The 19,890-nt window shown below is 35.0% G+C and overlaps 1 protein-coding gene across 5 annotated transcripts in view; it reads right to left on the bottom strand.

Annotated features, from left to right (window-relative positions):
• Positions 1-4,079: 4,079 nt before the first annotated feature.
• Positions 4,080-19,890, bottom strand: part of LOC115877880 (cyclic GMP-AMP synthase-like) — a 139,906-nt gene continuing 124,095 nt past the window's right edge. For 4 of the 5 annotated variants that reach the window (XM_030894230.1, XM_030894234.1, XM_030894231.1 and 1 more), the window contains one exon: positions 4,080-4,831. In XM_030894230.1, the coding sequence (XP_030750090.1) occupies positions 4,383-4,831 (449 nt within the window). In that variant the 3' untranslated portion in view covers positions 4,080-4,382. The remainder of the gene's footprint in view (positions 4,832-19,890) is intronic. The other variant, XM_030894233.1, reaches the window with a different exon arrangement.

The following is a 19,890-nucleotide window of genomic DNA, read 5'->3' as shown; positions in this document are numbered from 1 at the left end:
CCGATGCAGTCGCTTTCTTTCGCATCTGTTATAGGTAATTTGTGACAGCGTCGTGTTCATAACCAGCCTGTCAACTTAATATCATTTGTATAGGTAATGGCTCATCTTATGTAAAAAGTCATGTTTTGAACTATATTGAAACGTCAAACCAAACACTTGGTCGCGTTCATCAGGACGTAGCGCTACTGCAGCGATCACTAATTTTCTGCTGAACGCGCCGATTAGTTGTTAGCGCTCTGGGATCAGTCGCCATTTTTTCCATCAGATTTAAAATACGCTACGCTACCGATGCATGATGGATTAAACGTCACATACGCCAAATATCACAAAGTGTTTTGGAAAACGAAAACAAACAATTTTGTTTATTGTTCTCGGTTGACTAATCCCCTCGATTTGTGCGAAAAATGGGTGAAAACAATTTAATATGCATTACTTATGTTATTGATAATCAAATTTATAAGGTGATGCTGATTTATAAGATCAACCACTCGTCCTATTATTAGACCTACATCTAGAGTGTCTTCTTGAGCAATTAGCACTGATATGGATAGGATTTATTGGTGAAATAGAAAGCAAATTAATGTACAAAAGTACATAAAGAGTACAAGTGCAAAAATCAAAATATAAAATCTATAGATTTGGATTTTTGAATCCAAACATACAAACACATAAAGTTAGGTTAAGTTGTTTGTTTCTTAGACAAGGAAAGAGAGTTCCTTGTCTAGGGATGCTAAAAAGCGCGTTCAGCAGGACAACCAATCGATGGCACATCGCTGATCAACTTGTCCTGATAAACGCGACCAATGCCATTCATAAATGCATTTTCATTTCATAATAGGTATATGTTTTAGTCAGTTTTTTGTAGTGGATACGTACTGCTCCAATTTGTTTTAACTTGTTTTATATATATTTTTTCTGAAAAGATACTGTTGACAATTATTTTAACGCATGGAAAGCTTTGCTTTATATTAAAATCAAATTAAAAATTTTGGTATTTTAGATAAAAATAAAACAAATATTAGTATAATTTCCATATTTTTTTTAATTCAGTTATTAAGCCTACATACAAAATATCACACATATTGCAGTACGTAGTACATATATCATAAAAACATACATTACCATATAGTATAAATGTAAATACATAATAAGATTAAATATACACAATTATTTGGAACAGTATGTAGCAATTAAGTTGGTACCCTCATGAACATTACTCAATGTATAACTAACTGTATCATAAGTTACTAGCTTTTGAAATTTAAAGTACATTCTTACTACTTACTATTTAGACGAGAAATTACACTAAAAGAGTTTATGAAAGTACGTGTTAACTGCAAGCTCTAGATAAAAAATTATATCAATTAACTAAAGATCTAATATATAAAAACTATAAGGTTATAAAAAATATAAACCCTGTATAATATTTGAAGAATTGTTGTATAAATTTAAGCATAGTAAAACATTTAAAAGCAAGCAACAATAACTTAAAATAATAATAAAAATATAGAAGATGAATGACTTAAAAGGTTCTACTTAAAATAAGTAATTTGACAGCTACTTCCGGTTAAACCGTAAGTATCAAGAAGTAGAAGATATTTTAAAAATAAAGAACACCTGGAAATAACCCAAATTTGTAATATTTAAATTTTTACCTAAATTATATCCTAAAAATTTTTAAGGCACTAGTAGTAGTTAGTTAAATGTTTTATAAACGTATTCACTGTAAACAGAAAAATTTCTGTTTACAGTGAATACAATTAAAATTTATTTATACATAGATCGCATATAAATTTTCTATTAATCACAATAAGATCATAAGGTGATTTTTTATTTTAATTAAGATATTTATCAAGGTATAATTTATACACCAAGAGTATCATTGAAAAGAAAAAAAATTAAAAATAATATAAAGGTATATAAACTATATTGTACGGAATCTTATAATATCCTTATAATACGCGTTTATTCTTATTATAACTATTTTAGTTAATGCTTTATTATGAGTTTTATATTAAATGCAAGACACTGAAAACACAAGCAGTTTCCTGTTATTAAACTGAAAATTCTATTACATCTATTACAAACATATTAAAAAAAATCAAATTATCTACAAATTAAAAAAAAAATCAAATTTAAAAATGGATACAGAGTGGAACTCGGTTGGTCCTAAAATAAAGCATTTGTTTATTGCAAAAACTGGATCAAAAATCAGGTCTAAAAAAAACAGAAAATTGAACAGAACCAAGCTATAGACTTGTGCAGATAATTTTGCAACAACAAAGCACAGTTTAAGCACATCTTGTTCCTGTTTTAACAGACTTTAACTCAGTATTACCAGATATTTTCGAGCGAATTTCTCGAACGGATCTTTAAAAAACCTTCATATTCCTTCAACTTCACAAAAAATTCCAGTATTTTACCTATTTCATAAATAGGAGAAAATTTTTAAAAACTTATTTCTGGTAATTTTTGGACACCCAATTTTTTGAATGTATTTAAATAACTTCCTTGAGCCGAGAATAAATAATCGTGCAAGAGCCAATGATCAGCTAACTTATTAGATATGTTTTCCGTTTACCTATTTATTTCTCTTCAACATTAAGAACTTTAGTTTAGTAATGGTATGCGTGTAAAAGACGTGTTGAAAGATAAAAATGTATCTATTATTTTTTTGTTAATTGTTAAAATCTTTCGAATTGCGGACTTTTTAACAGCAACATTGATTTAAACTGAGGCATACTTAATTAAACACCGTTAAAGTGAAAAAATAGATGTAGGAAAAACAATAAATACTCCTACTATATATTTTAACAATTTTTAAACTGCCAGAAACCTTCATATTGTCTTCTTTTTGGATAAAAATCTTTCAGCACTTCTATCGACAAAATTTGACTGTAAAAACACTCTCATATTGAAGGAAATATTTCAATTCTGGCAACACTGCTTTAACTTGTTTATTTTTTGAGTTAGAACATTAATGAAGAACGAATTTATATTGTTTTTAGTACGAAGTGTCAAGCGTACACCAATATAGGAAAAATGTATAAGAGGTGGGTATTAGATAGTACGTGTTTTTTTTATTTCAGAAATATAATACACCTTCCTTCTTAATACATTTGACGAAATTTAATAAAAATATACACAAATTTTAATACGATGTTCGGATAATTCGTATGTTCCTATTGTAATCGCAAAACATTTTCCGATGATCAATCATATCGACATTGACATTAAAGTCTATAAACCTGACTAAATGAAATTTTGGCAAAAATGTTTAAATTTGCTGTATAATTTAAGATACCGAGCAGCTCTTCATTTTACTTTATAGAGCAAATGATTGTAACAGATATTTTATTTAGATTACAGCTGCAAAAATTAGTTTAGACCGAATTTTTTTATCGCTATGTGGGTCACATTCCGCCGTGTTCAGCAATGTTGTCCTTTATTATTTGACAATTATTATTTCTAATATCAGTCATTATTTTGTATAATATCGTGTTGTTGAATCTTTGTGAGCAATTCTCGCCTATTTTCGTATTCTTTTTTTAAAAATTGCACTTTTAAGCACAAACAGTTCTTTTAAGAACTAAATTTTCGAGTTTTGGTATTGCATTTCTTGAAATTGTGTGTTAAAAATATGCCGAAGCATTTAAACAGTCGAAGCAAAGAGCTTGTAGCTTCCCTGATAAACAATTTGAATGAGAACGTGACAATAAAGTTCCTTTATTACCCTTGACTGCAGTCAGAGAAGTAAGTTTGATAGATAATCACTGTATACCACTTTCAAAGTTAGTTTTTATTAGATTTTGTGATTATTAGTTTGTGCATTAATAGCACCCTCTTACTTGTTATTACCACTTATGGCGTTGTAAGATGTACATCAATAAATAAATCACCCAAATAACGCTTAGAATAACCTTCATAATGGACTAGTTTTTGCCAATAAGTAATAAGTAAAATAAGTTATAAAACAAATAAATCAATTAATTACTAAAATATTAGTTATTAAATTAAAAATAAAACGTAAAACTCTTTAAAAAATGATATAATAAATATATTGTTTGTCAATTCTAAATTAAGATTCATCTCATAAATCCATCACAATCTGGCAGCGCTGTCGCCATCGCTTGTCACTCAAAGTTGATCACGTGCATCGGAAATTATTTTGCGATTTCCATATATTATTTCGTATGTAAAATTTATAGATAACCTCTATTTACCTCTATTAAAAAAAGGTTTATATTAAAAACTGTGACATTTGACAGATTATATTTTGTTTTTAACTAATGTTCTATCTCCAAAAACAAATAAAGTCATATTGCCTATTAAAAGTGGGACAAAATAAAATGTTAACACTGCACAAACATAGAATAAAAAATTTAATGTAAAAGATTATAATCACGGGCAGGACCAGTATTCTCGATATTTCGAATACTCAACAGAGCGTCGATGCTGTTCAAATTGTTCACACCCTCTCCTTTAGTTTGCGAGTTCTCGATCTTTTCTTCTAAAACAGACAATCTCTTTTTAATCTCCTTATTATCTTCGCAAACTTGATTCACCTTCGTAATCAGATCGTCTAATTTCGTTTCCACTCTTACCAAAATATCGCTATTTTGATATAGTTGGGCCATTACTTGATCTCGTTCTTCCTTTGATCTTTCAAGAAAAGCTATGTCCTCTTTTGTTTTTTCTACGTCTGATTTTGGATAGCCTAACTTGATGAGAGGTACCGAAGAGTCAGTGGCGTCAGTGCATGAGACAGTGGAAACGAGTTTCTTGCTCAAGGTCACCTCTTTCTTCAGTAGCTCAATATCCTCTGGATTTACTACGAAAAATATACTATAAATACCGTATGATCGAATAAAAACGGCGTCAGCGATGGCTATGAAATGAAGATCGCTGAAATTTTATATGTATATGGTAAATTTATAGGGGAAATGTCATTGATTGTCATTTCATAGCCATCGCTGACGCCGTTTTTATTCGATCATACGGTATTTATAAAAACAGCGTCAGCGATGGCTATGAAATGAAGATCGCTGTAATTTTATATGTAAATTTATATTGGAAATGTCATCGATTGTCATTTCATAGCCATCGCTGACGCCGTTTTTATTCGATCATATGGTATATTAAAAAACTAAATACAGTGCAACGCAGACAGTTCAATTTAGGTTCGGTAAATAATCGAATTTTACATGGGGGTTTCCAGACGAAATATTCTCTCAATGGTTATATACCCTATATTTTCTGGGTATATATCAGGTATATACCCAAATTTATTTATTATACCCACTGGATATTTACCCATGGCCTATCACTGTGCAAGATGAGTCTTTTATTATATTATTAATTTTTTATTTTTTCAGATAAAAATACGAGATTTGGTATGTTTAATGACTAAAGAATATAACACATGTAACGCCCCTATACGGGCTGCAGCAGAATTTGTGGGGCAGAACCTTAGGGCTCTAACTCATTGATGACCAGGTCGCAACGACCTGTCCGTCGGCTGGCCGGATGCGTTGCGTTTATAGCTGTGGCCAGATGAACGACCAGTTTCAACAGAGTTGTCAGATCTAACTATTTTTTACGTTTTGCCAATTAGAAAATATTGTTTCAGAAAGAATTAAGTTTCAGAAATGTTAAAATATCCAAGTTAACTAAAAAGCGAAGTTGCTATTCATGAGCTTATTAAATGTTCTAATATTAAATAATGCATTTAAAATATTCTTGGATTTTTCGTTAATAAATACTTAACTGGTGTGGTATGGAGTAAGTAAAATCTCCAACCCCGACTACACGATAACGTCGTTATTTCCATATTTTTCAAATCCGCGATACCTTCTATTCTATCAGTCATTTCATAATAGAATATTCTACATCCTACGTCTAGGTAATTTAATATGTGTCGACATGTAACTCGTGAGCTTTTTAGCATTTTTTAAAGGACAAAAATAGTATAGTTTCTAAAGGTGCGTCCAGACTTTAGCATTTTAGCCCGAACAAACCGAGCGCGCATGAACAAGCAGAACAAAGTGGCGGAACAAAAAGCATTTCGTACCCGCGACCGACAAAAAGGGAGATTTTCTGTTTCTTTTTTCTACTGATATGGACTTCTACTGTTGGTCTTATCGACTTTAGAAGTAAACATATTAGGGCCATCGTAAAAAAAAGTCGTCAGACACTGGCTCTGAATATAAGCAGGTAGAAAATTTAGCTTCCAGTTATTTCAATGTTTACAATATAAATTCTTCTTTTTTATTGTTACTGAGAATCTACAACAGTAAATACTTCTATTTTTATGAATGTTTAAGTTACTTTTACTCTTATTTTTTTAAAAAATAATGTACGTAGTAGAAATATAGTCTAACGGACCCTCTTTGAAAAACGTTAAATTAAATATAATATTTAAAATACAGTTGTCCTCCTTGTACATGACTACAATACAACTAAAAAACTAATTTAATAAAAAAACAAGTGGTTGTAGAAAAACTTTAAATATGATTTTTTTTTATTTTTTAACCTCGAAACTCGAAGGTATAATAACAGCTATCATACCAACCATAAATAGAGTATGTCATATAAAAATGTTTTGAATTTTTAATAGAATCGACCCTTGATAAAAAAAGGACAAGATTTAAGTTTCTCTTTGATCCAGTTTGTATACTATTTCTTTGGATTTTCTACACGTGCGCAAAAACTACACTAAAACACTATATCTTATAGAAAATAAAATATTGTGCGATAAATTGGAGGAATTTCATCTGGAAAATTATTAATTTGGAAGAAAACCGGCAACAAGCGGCAGAAAATAATATTTTAGTGCAGTCTACTGGTCGCAACGACCAACGGACGGCCAGGACGTTAGTTTGCGCTATATCATTTGATTTAATGGTTTTAGAGGTAGCAGCGGCCTGGTCGGTGCGACCTGGTCATCAGTGTGTTCGAGTCCTTAGAGACCTTTTTTTTAGTGGCAAACAATGAGTCATCATTTGGTCACCAGCGACAATTTTAACGATTTTTAATAGTTTGTGAGTAGTAAACTTTGTATAAACTTTATTACAATGGTGATTAGTTGTTCAGCTTTCAAGTGTAAAAGCAGCAGCGATAAGAAAGAGCCAGGAGTTACCTTTCATAGGTAAATAAACAGTCCACTTCAACTTTTTAGCGTTTTCTTATTGAATTCGTTAATTATTCTTCAATTTCAATTAACATCTATATTAACTTGATATGTGCTATACGGCGATACTAGTTTTGTACCTTTCGTTAACATTTTAATACGTTTTCTTCGTAATTAATTAGTTTGATATACCATAGGCGTAGTCAAAACAATTATCAAAAAATATAAATATTGCTTCAAACAGCTAAGTTAAGAAAAATATGTGCCACGGCACTGTTTGGTGACACCGGCACAATTTGCTCTCGGGTGTTATTTGTCCTTGGATTCTTTAGTCATTGGGTATGTTAGTATGTGACATAAATTAGGATTAATTGACTTATTCAATTATTTTCGGTCATTTCCTGTTTTACCGGAAATAACTACAACTACAACTTTTGATTTTTAAATAGCACCCTCGCTATTTTTAACTTTATTTAATAGAAAATGACACTTAATTATATTACTATTAGTCATTTTCTGACATTCAACCTTAAAAAAATCGTGTTTAAAATTTCAATCTAGAGTGCCATGGCTGTGTTAAAAACACTAATTTTTTAATCAAGGAGCCTTGGAAAAATATATTTGATCGTCTAATGTTTTTCGTGTCTTGTCCTGGTCGGTTAAAAGATGCCCAAATTGTATTTTTAATCATACCTTTTTAACGTCTTTGGTAAAAAGTATTTTTTTCGAATAATTTGTTACCACAGACTTGGTATTTCGAATTAAATTGTCGTTACATGTTATGGTCATGGCACTCTAAATTAAAATTTAAAATGCTGTTTTTTTTTAATTGAAAATGCCAAAAGTTGACATTTGCTATGTCATTCTATTCAGAATGTCACTTTATATCAAATGATGTAAAAAAATACCAAGGGTCGTGTCATTTAAAAATCAAAAGTAGTAGTGTAGTAATTTCCGGCGAAACAGGAAAAGTGACCGAAAATAATTGAATACGTCAATCAATACTAATGTATGTCATATACTAACATACCAAATATCGGTTTTTTATCTGAAAAAATAAAAATGTTATAGGGGTGAGAAACTTTTGAGAAGCACCTGGTATACAGGGTGGCGCCTCTCATACGCCGCGGAGGCTCCAAGGAGAACGACAATTTGTATTGAAATGAAATTTTGTAAGCATATGTAGGTTAAGTCAGAGCACTTTTTAAAAATATAGAGAGTTCTACAGGGTGTCCCCCAAAAAAGTTACATATCAAAGTTGTGTTTTTTGTAATGGAACACCCTATATATTAATTGATTTTCGGATTCTATGTGAAAAATAAAGGTGAGTTTTATTAAAGAAGTATATACCTAAAATCTATTGACTTTGACATATTTCACATTTTGTGAAAATGAAGAGTAAATTATAAATTTCGATAACAGCTACTTAAATTTTAGTTGACCTTGTATAGCCTGATATTTAATTACAGTAACCATTGTATGTTAAAACAAATTTCTCCATTGAATACCGGAATAATATACTGGGTGTTCCATTTAAAATAAAGGAGCAACTTGCTTTTAAAAGTGACTAATGTTCCATATTAATTTTGTCTCACCCTGTATAACTTTTCGGGTCAAATTTCAATTTGGTTTAAAATACAATGGTTACTGTAATTAAATATTAGGCTATACAAGGTCAACTAAAGCTTAGGTAGCTGTTATCGAAATTTAAAATTTACTCTTCATTTTCACAAAATGTAAAATATGTCAAAGTCCTTAGATTTTAGGTATATACTTCTTTAATAAAACTCACCTTTATTTTTCTCCTAGAATCCGAAAATCAATTAATATATAGGGTGTTCCATTACAAAAAACACAACTTTGATTTGTAACTTTTTTTTGGGGACACCCTGTAGAACTCTTTATATTTTTAAAAAGTACTCTGAATGAACCTACATATGCTCACAAAATTTCTTTCCAATACAAACTGTCGTTCTCCTTGGAGCCTCCGTACAGGGTGGTCCGAATTGTATTACGGAAACTTCGGCAGCATATTTTGCAGATAAAAATAAGTAAAAAAGTTCGTATAAATGTTGTATGTTCTAAAATGCTTAGTTTCGGAGATACAGGGTGTAGAAGTTTCATCTTTATTTCGATTTTTCCAGATAATTTCTGAAGTAACGTCAACGTTTGGATGAAAATTGGTGTCTGGGAATTTTTTGACATGAGAAATTTCTCTTTGTAGAGGGCGCCACCTACATGTGTTTTAACTGTTTTGAAGAGTAATAACTTTTCGTCCGTACCTGTATAAAACTACTGAGTGAAAAAATATTCATTTCCGTGATTTTTTACGTAAAAAATGTCTCTTGGTAAAAATCGCTACGAGCAACCGTTCTCAAGATATCTAGAATGGAAATAGTCAATTCATGTCATTATTCATAAAAAATAAACACGTTGAGTAGTTAGTTCTTTGACTGAAATAATACATTTCGGGAATTTTTATTTTTTTTAAATTGATCATAAATTTTTCTGCGAAAAAATGATGATAAAACAGTTTCTTAAAATGTTAAACTTTTGGCACAAAAACATTTCAAATTTATGATTTCAATCTAATAACTATTTAGTCAACATGTTTAATTTATGTCAATGATGACAGGTACTCATAATTTCGATTCCAAATATCTCGAGAACCATAACTCGTAGCGATTTTTACCAAGTGACCTTTTTTACGTAAAAGATGTCGTAAATGTATATTTTTTTACTCAGTAATTTTATACAGGTACGGACGAAAAGTTATTACACTTCAAACCAGTAAAAAAATATGTAGGTGGCGCCCCCTACAAATAGGCGTCATATTGACATCAAAATCAAATTTCTCATGTGAAAAAACTTCCGGACACCAATTTTCATCCAGATATTAATGTTACTTCATAAATTATTAGGAAAAAATCAAAAATAAAAATGAAACTTCTACACCCTGTATCTCCGAAACTAAGCATTTTAGGACATACATTTATACGAACTTTTTTACTTATTTTTATCTGCAGAATATGCTGCCCAAGTTTCCGGAATACAGTTCGAACCACCCTGTATAGAGTGGTAGTCTTAAATAAGTGCAAATATTTTAGGGCTGGAATACTTCGACCTCATAGGCACGCCCATGAGTTTTCTTTTTGGAAAAATTGTATTTTTGAAAAAATAAATGGATTTTCGATAAAAAAGAAAAAAAACTTTTACTAAACGAAACATAATATCAATAAAATATTAAACAAAAATTGATAGGAATTTGTAGAAATATTTTTTATCTAAAAATAGTGTTTTTACGAGTAAAAATAATTACCTTTGCAGAGTAGAATTTTACTTGAAACACAGAAACAAACTGAAATATAAATATAAGTCCCAGCCTTTCTGACATTATTCAACGGCGTAAGTAAATTGGTAAAACACCGCGGTTTCGTATGATAAAGTAGAGATAATAATACATCAGTTTTGTAAATAATCCCTATACCGATTACAAGAGAATATAATAACGTTATAAGCCAAGTACTTTATATGTATTTGTGGATTTTGTGATATTTGAACAAACTATTTAAAATGAAGTACATAAAATCCACTTCTAGTTACACCATTTCTTAATAATCTATCTGCTTCAATAAAAAATTTATATACAGGGTGGCGCCTCTCATACGCCGCGGAAGCTCCAAGGAGAACGGTAGTCTATATCGAAATGAAATTTTGGCAGCATATATAGGTTAACTGAAAGCATTTTATAAAAATATATAGAATTATACAGGGTGTCCCCAAAAGAAGTTACACATCAAAGTTGTGTTTTTTCTAATGGAACACCCTATATATTAATTGATTTTCGGATTCTAGGAAAAAAATAAAGGTGAGTTTTATTGAAGAAACATATACCTAAACTCTAAGGATTTCGACATATTTCACATTTTGTGAAAATGAAGAGTAAATTTTAAATTTCGATAACAGCTACCTAAATATTAGTTGACCTTGTATAACCTGATATTTAATTACAGTAACCATTGTATGTTAAACCAAATTAAAATATGACCCGAAAAGTTATACCGGACGAGACAAAATTAATATGGAATATTAGTCACTTTTAAACGCAGGTTACTTCTTTATTTTAAATGGGACAGTCAGTAGTATACTTTTTCCAGTTTTTAATGGGGAATTTGTACCTATATCTTTAAAATATTATTAAGGTTGCCTACCCCTCACACAAAGACTTTCCTAGATATTTTAATTTTTATGATTTTGCGTCATTAGATCTTTTTTATTTGAAAAAATCTAGGTGGCTGTGTGATATACGTTTTGCGAATTTAACAAAAATTAAAGATTGTAGAGTAAAATACTCAGCGGTAATAAAAAGATAAACGTTTAAAACATATTTTAATTATTACAGAATTAAAACTAGATATAAACCTATAATTTTGTGACAAAAATTAGCTAGATGACATCAAATGCTCAAAATCCTTCCTTTACTGTTAACTGCATAAAATGATTTTCTTTTCATTTTAAAAGGCATATGTGGAGTTCTACCTCGAAAAGCAGCTACAATCATTTCCCTCATGTTGTCGATAATAGTTGGTCGAGTGTTGAAAACACTGTCATAAAAAAACCCAGACTAGATAAAATCAGGAGTATTTAAGTATTATATTAATTGGTGAATGCACACTTCATTCACCAAGTAATAGAATCATATCAATTCTCTCTGATGCAGGATAAGTTTGCATTTTCGGCAAATTTCTGAGAATTTTTTTTTTGTTTTAGCTGACACAAAATGATAACTAGTTGTTAAAATTGCACTAATTAGACATCTATGTTGAAGTAACATCACTGACGTTACTTCAATATATATCACAACCACCTAGATTTGATCAAATATTAAATATCTACTCAGATCAAATCATGTAAATGAAAATATCTAGGAAAATCTTTGTTTGAGGGGTAGGCAACCTTAATGGTATTTTAAAGAGACATGAATTCTCCATTGAATATCGTAACAATATACTGGGTGTTCCATTTAAAATAAAAGAGTAACATGCTTTTAAAAGTTATATATACAATATTAATTTTGTCTCACCCTGTATAACTTTTTGGATCAAGTTGTAATTTGATTTAAAGTACAATAGTTAATTTAACTACACATCAGGCTATACCGGGTAAATTCCAATCTAGGTAGCTTTTGTATTGTAATTTAAAAATAATTGTTCTTTATTTCTAGAAAATGTTAAATATGTCAAAAACCATACATTTTAGTCATAAACTTATAAAACTCACCTTTATTTTTCTCCCAGAATCCGAAAATCAATTAATATATAGGGTGTTCCGTTACAAAAAACGGGGGGACATCTTAAATCCAACACAATCTACTGATATTGATGATCTTAAAAGGCGAATTACAGCAGAATGCCAGTTAATTCCCGGTGAAATTTTCCGAAATGTTAGGGAGGTGTTTGAAAACAGACTTTATTACTGTTTACGGGAAAATGGACAACATTTTGAACAACTTATAAGATAGGGCGTAAGTGGTGTAACCTAATCTTCTAATCATTTGTACTACAAGGAGATCCATTGCAGTAACTTTTGTGTAAACACTAACCTGAAAACCAAAATCTGGCACGTTTAATTGTTTCTGCACCTTTGAAAAGCGATTATTCGGAAACCTCTAGATAAAAACAATAAAGTAGGATACCATTGAAAAGAGAATTAAACGCCCTTTAAAACGATGTGCCACTTGACCCCCATTCCCATTTATTAGCCCTCCTAAGGGGTTGAAATAAACAGGCCAAAATTATTCATTTTAAGCGCCCCGCTTACAAATAAAATTGACGTGTCTTTCCAATTTTTCATATTTTTAACTGCAAGAAGATTAAGGGTGGGAAGTTTTAAAATTGACACACTGTATGTTTCGATATTGTTGCGGACCCGTGTGGACTCGACCTAACCTAACTGTATGTCCCGCCCTCAGATGACCTTAACATCGCATTAAAGAATAGACACCGTAATGATTCATTCGTTCGAGAAAAATCGAGTCCCACTGGAATGGACTACTACATACGAGAACATTCGAAAACCTTCTCTATGCACCTAACGATCTATGGACTATTCTAGTAAACTTTAACTGTAGGTATAAAAGCCGGCGGCTGTGGCCTAGAGAGGGCAGTTATAAATATACCTGTGCAGTTGACGCGCTAAAATTCAAAATAAATTCTTAGTTATAAATCGTTTGTAAATAGTTCTATAAGTCTTTTATCGTTATTGTTTTTGTTAATTAGTGTTAAATAAATAGTGTTTAAATAAATTGTGACTTTCTATCCACACGGAACCGACGAAAAACGAAACAATTGGTGTCAAGTGTGGCGTGTGTGATAGACTAGGAAAATAAAAAGACAGACAATGGCTCCGAAAAAATTGTTGAAAGACTTGAAAGTGTCGGAATTAAAATGCGTATTGGAAGAGAGGGAATGCGAAACAGATGGAAAGAAAAGCATTTTACAAGCCAGACTGAGAGACGTTTTGATTGAGGAAGGTGAGGATCCTGACACATTTTGCTTTGAGCTGGAAGGTGACCTTGACTCGTCCTTACAAAACTTAAACGACAATTTGAATTGTTTAAATAATAAAATCAGTGAGAATTCCCAAAAATTAGAAGATAAAATCACAGAAAATTCCCAAAAATTAGAAGATATGATCATAGAAAATTCTAAAGATATACAGGCCAGCTTTAATAATAAAATAATTAATTTAGAAGAAAGTTTAAACAATAAGATTATAGAGAATTCTACGGAACTACAAGACAAAATAACACAAATTGAGGACGATGTAAACAGAAAAATCGAAATTTTACGGGAAGAAATAACCAAGTCAAATTCACCAAAATGTCAAGAAACATCGGAGGGACCGAAACTAGTCGAAAATAGGTATACCTCAAAATCAGTTATGAAACCTCCACAGTTTGACGGAAAAACCGCTTGGGCCAACTACTTTTGCCAATTTGAAGCCGCTGCGAGAGCAAACGGCTGGACAATCGCTGAAAAAGCTACCGCTTTGACTATCGCACTGCGGGGAGATGCGACTGATATCCTGCAGACACTGTCACCATCGGAACAGGGAGATTATCAGCAATTGGTACGACATTTAGAAATGAGGTACGGCCAAGCTCATTTGGAATATGTCTATCATTCCCAGCTAAAAAATCGCATTCAAAAGGCAAATGAGTCTCTGCAGGAGTTTGAAGCCGACGTGGTCCGCCTCGTTCGCCTTGCGTACCCGGCTACGCCCGAGAATGTTATGGAGCGGTTGGCAGTACAGGCATTCTCCGACGGCTTACGTGACAACGAGACAAGACAAGCACTTCTCCTAGCCCACCCAACGCACTTGGTGGATGCTTTAGCACGTGCCCTAGAATTTGAGGCCGCGAAACAAAGTTCGCGGTCTTTAGGAAGAGTACGGGCCATCGACGAATGTTCCGACGAATCCGTGGAAGGGATTGTCAGGAAGGTAATGGACCAGTACATGGGCAAGAAGGGACCGATTCGTTGCTGGAACTGCGGACAGGTGGGTCACGTGCGAAGCCGTTGTAAGGAGAAGAACGAAGAACCGGCTTCGTCGAGGTCGGAAAACTACTAAGGGTCGAAATGAAGGGGCACACGTCGACCTGTACCCAACATGCCCCAACGAAAACTGCTCAAGTCGCCTCGCTAAAACACAAATTCAACAGCATTTTGTGGATGGTTTTGTTGATGGAGAGTTCCGGACCATGCTGTTGGATACAGGTGCGACGAAAACTATCATCAGACCGACATTCCTAAAACATCGAAGAAGTTAAAACAACACAATGGCGACTACGTACTGCTACGGGGGGCTCCGCTGCTGTCCATGGAGAAGTAAATCTTAATTTTGTTATTGGGAGCACCAGTTTTGAACATCCAGTGTTAGTAGCAGATATCGAAGATGAACTTATTCTCGGAATGAACATCATGACCACTAAAGGTTTTGACCTAAACTTCAAAGAGGGAATTTTGAAAATAAATGAGGAATAAGTGGTTCTACATCGAAAATGTGAGGAGACGCTTCGCGTGGTAGTAGCAGAAGATGTTTCGATCCCTGAGCGCTGTGAGGTATTTTTGGATGGTTGCCTGGAAGGTAAAATGAATAATGGGAGTATTATTCTGTTGGAGCCAAGGAACCATGACAGCGAAATAGGACGAGGGATCGCTGTTGGAAAAGCCCTGCTACGAGCGAAGAAAACTGTACCGGTGAGAGTAATGAATACGAATTATTATTCTGTATCCTTGAAGAAGGGAACCCTGTTAGGGTACTGTTGTTCGGTCTCCTCAGTCATTCGAAGCGTGGAAGCCTCCAAAGTTTCGACTTCAAAAATTCCGGACAAAATGGTGAAGGAGTTAGTAAACGTTAAGGGATTATCTCCCGAAAATAGTAGAAAATTGGGAAACCTGATAATCAAGTATCAAGATGTGTTTGATAAAGGAGAAGCAGGACACAGAGGTCGTACCAATTTAGTACAACATAAAATTGATACCGGAGAAGCACGACCAATCAAACAAAATCCGAGAAGACTTCCGCTCGCCAAACGTGAAGAAGCTGACAAAATCCTTCGAGAAATGAAAGAAGAGGGTGTCATCGAACCATCTAACAGCCCGTGGACATCGCCGGTAGTACTAGTAAAGAAGAAAGACGGTACCACCAGGTTCTGTGTTGATTATCGGCAGCTCAATAATGTTACCAAGAAGGATAGCTATCCCCTGCCGAGGATAGACGATACTCTAGACACACTGCCGGGGTCAACGATATTCTCTACGTTAGATCTGAAGAGTGGATATTGGCAAGTCGACTTGGCGCCGAAAGACAGAGAAAAGACAGCGTTCTCGGTGGGCTCCGGACTGTGGCAATTTACCGTCATGCCTTTTGGATTGTGCAACGCGCCAGCTACCTTTGAGAGACTAATGGAGTCTGTGTTAAAGGGACTATCCTGGACTACCTGTTTAGTGTACCTGGATGACATCATAGTGGTTGGGAAATCCTTTGACCATCATCTGAAGAATTTGGAAGACGTTTTCAAGCGACTAGGGAGTTCTGGTTTGAAACTTAGCCCCAAGAAATGTCATCTGTGTCAAGAAAGGTACACTACTTGGGCCATGTAGTCTCCCTCCCAAGGAGTTGCGGTAGATCCACAGAAGACCAAGACAGTGGAAGAGTGGCCGATACCTAAAGATAAACATGAACTACGAAGCATTTTGGGACTATGCACATACTATCGACGCTATGTACAGGGTTTCGCCACCATCGCAAACCATTGACCAGACTTACCGAAGGCGAGAGGCGTTCTCTTGGGACTCAGATTCTGACGAGGCATTCCGAACATTGAAGAAGGCCCTGACTAGTGCGCCCATACTTAGCTACCCCCTTGGCAACGGAAACTTTATATTGGATACCGACGCTGGCAATGTTGGATTAGGCGCTGTTCTGTCTCAAATCCAGGATGGTCAAGAAAAAGTAATTGGTTATTTTAGTAAGACCTTGTCAAAACTGGAAAGGAACTACTGCGTGACCAGACGAGAATTACTAGCCGTAGTTAAAGCAGTGGAACACTTCTACAAGTATCTCTATGGAAGAAAGTTCTTGTTAAGAACAGACCATGCTGCTTTGAAATGGCTGTTGCAGTTTAAGAATCCTGAAGGGCAGGTAGCTAGATGGATCGAACGATTACAAGAATTTGACTTCGACACAGAACATCGAGCTGGGGCAATCCATCGAAATGCCGGCGCACTTTCCAGAAGACCTTGCGATAAGGACTGTAAGCATTGTTCCCGAGCAGAAGAGAAAGAAGCGAAACTCGTAAGAACAACTGTGGTTAATGATACTTGGCAACCCGAAGATCTTGCAAATGACCAAACCAGTGACCCAGAATTAGGTTTAGTAATTAACTAGAAAAATGCAGACCTAAGACCAACGTGGGAAGAAGTTTGCAGATATTCGCCGAACGTAAAGTCGTACTGGGCTCAGTGGAATTCCTTGGTAATAGATAACGGACTACTTCGCCGTGTGATCGAGAGACCGGAGGGACAAGAAGAGAGAAGGCAGATCGTCATTCCAAAGAAGAGGATCCCGGAAGTCTTGGAGGAAGTTCACAATGGAACCAGCGGTGGACATCTCGGTGTTACCAAGACACTTGCAAGCTGCGGGAACGGTTCTATTGGGTGAACTGCAAAGGAGATGTGAGGAAATGGTGCAAGAAATGTGACGTTTGCGCCGCCATCAATGGACCACAAAAGCGCGGTAAAGCCCCAATGCGCCAGTACAATGTAGGCAGTCCCTTCGAACGAATAGCGATCGACGTGGTTGGTCCTTTCCCAGAGTCGAACGATGTCAACAAATATATTGTGGTAGTAATGGATTACTCCGCAAATGGGTCGAGGCCTACGCGTTGCCAAATCAAGAAGCGTCCACGATTGCTGATGCCCTTGTTAAAGAATGGATCTGCAGGTTTGGTGTTCCCATGGAGCTTCATTCAGATCAGGGAAGAAACTTTGAGTCCAATCTGTTCCAAGGCGTCTGTGAAGTCCTGAACATCCGCAAGACCAGGACGACTGCTCTACATCCACAATCCGATGGGATGGTTGAACGCATGAACAGAACTATCAACCGTTATCTGGCCAAAGTAGTCTCTGACCACCAAAGAGACTGGGACAAATTTCTTCACCTGTTCCTGTTGGCCTACCGTTCATCCGTCCAAGAATCTACAGGGCAAACTCCAGCCAGCATCGTTATGGGACGGGAAGTGCGCCTACCCTGTGATCTGAAATTTGGTTGCCGACCGGGAGAAGAAGTCGCCGGAGAAGATTATGTCCACACACTACGTCAAAGGATGGACGACATTCATCAGAGAGTCCGCCTAAATATTCAAAGTGCTAGTGACCGAATGAAGGAACACTACGACATTCAAGCTGAGCATGGAGGATACCAACCAGGGAAGTTGGTGTGGCTATATAACCCGCAGAGACGTCGTGGGTTATCTCCGAAGCTACAATCCTCGTGGGAAGGGCCATACGAAGTCATGGATAGAATTAATGACGTCGTATACCGTATCAGAAAATTGCCAAAAGGAAAACCGAGGGTAGTCCATTTCAACCGTTTGAGCCCCTACCAAGGCGAAATAGAAGATCGTGCTGGGACCGTGAGAACCTGCAGCTTTGATCCCCCTGATTCGGAGATGTCCTTTGACGATTTCATGGCCCGATACAACAGCAGTGAGAAGGCTCGCTATGGTGTAACCAAAGAAGATCAACGAGACCTCTTTTCCGTGCCTCCTGATTATTCGCTCGCTCATTGTGTGGCTCGAGATTTGCGGATGTCCAGAGGAATCGCTGCGACGTTCAATGAGAAGTTTGGGCGTGTCGGAGAACTACGCCGACAGGATCCAGAGGTTGGAAGCGTCTTGAGGCTAACCGACAATGCACATGGTCAAGCAAGGCACATCTTCTACCTGGTCACCAAGGAATGGTCCCCGAGTAAGCCGACTTATCTCAATCTATGGAAGACCCTGATTGAACTGAGAGAAGCCCTGCTAAACAACAACATTGCACGATTAGCCATTCCGAAGCTGGCGTGTGGACTCGATGGTTTGAGTTGGCGTACAATCCGGAACATGATTGAAGTCTTGTTCAGATTTACGGGAATCGAGATCCTCGTTTGCTGCTACAACCCAAAGCTGAGATCGGGAGAGAAAACTGTAGACTGCTATTTCTACCAGACTTCGCAATGTACCAGGGGCCAGCTTTGCAAATACCTTCATTCACCGTATACATCTCGGGACGAGCATGTACCTAAGAAAGGGCAGTGTTGGGACCTGTGTGGACTCGACCTAACCTAACTATATGTCCCGCCCTCAGATGACCTTAACATCGCATTAAAGAATAGACACCGTAATGATTCATTCGTTCGAGAAAAATCGAGTCCCACTGGAATGGACTAGTACATACGAGAACATTCGAAAACCTTCTACGCACCTAACGATCTATGGACTATTCTAGAGTTCTTTACCTGTCGGTATAAAAGCCGGCGGCTGTGGCCTACAGGGGGCAGTTATAAATATACCAGTGCAGTTGACGCGCTAAAATTCAAAATAAATTCTTAGTTATAAATCGTTTGTAAATAGTTCTATAAGTCTTTTATCGTTATTGTTTTTGTTAATTAGTGTTAAATAAATAGTGTTTAAATAAATTGTGACTTTCTATCCACACGGAACCGACGAAAAACGTAACAATATTATCAAGGTAATTTTCTTTATTTACTTAAACACCAGTTTTATTTAATATAAACTGTTTTTTAATGTAACAAAACCTTCTTAAGACCAACTGACAGTAAGTGCCATTAAAAAAGAAAGAAGAGTACGGGCCAAGTAAATGACGTCTAGGGCTTGACTTCGCCAAAATTATCATCGGTTGTAATTCTCCAGTCGTCTTTGACGCCGTTTTTTTTCCGTATCGTATAGAGGGTGTCCATTTAAATAAAAATAGTTTATACCAATACATGGGACATTCGATGACGTAGGACATTTTTGGTAATACCCTTGTAATACGTAACAAAACTTTAATTTTTTTAATGCATTATCCATCTCAAAAAAATAAAAAAGGCGTCAAGGTGGGCTTTGAAACTATAAGTTATATAGGGCCAACCCTTAAGTTACTAAAGTAGATTTTTCTATAAATTAACCATATCTCATTCTTTGTTGTCAT

The sequence above is a fragment of the Sitophilus oryzae genome, unplaced genomic scaffold (genome assembly GCF_002938485.1).
Source record: "Sitophilus oryzae breed Bouriz unplaced genomic scaffold, Soryzae_2.0 scaffold_1499_pilon_pilon, whole genome shotgun sequence".
Lineage (NCBI taxonomy): Eukaryota > Metazoa > Arthropoda > Insecta > Coleoptera > Curculionidae > Sitophilus > Sitophilus oryzae.
Note: the sequence above shows the minus strand (reverse complement) of the source record. Positions and strands in the feature narration are given on the sequence as shown.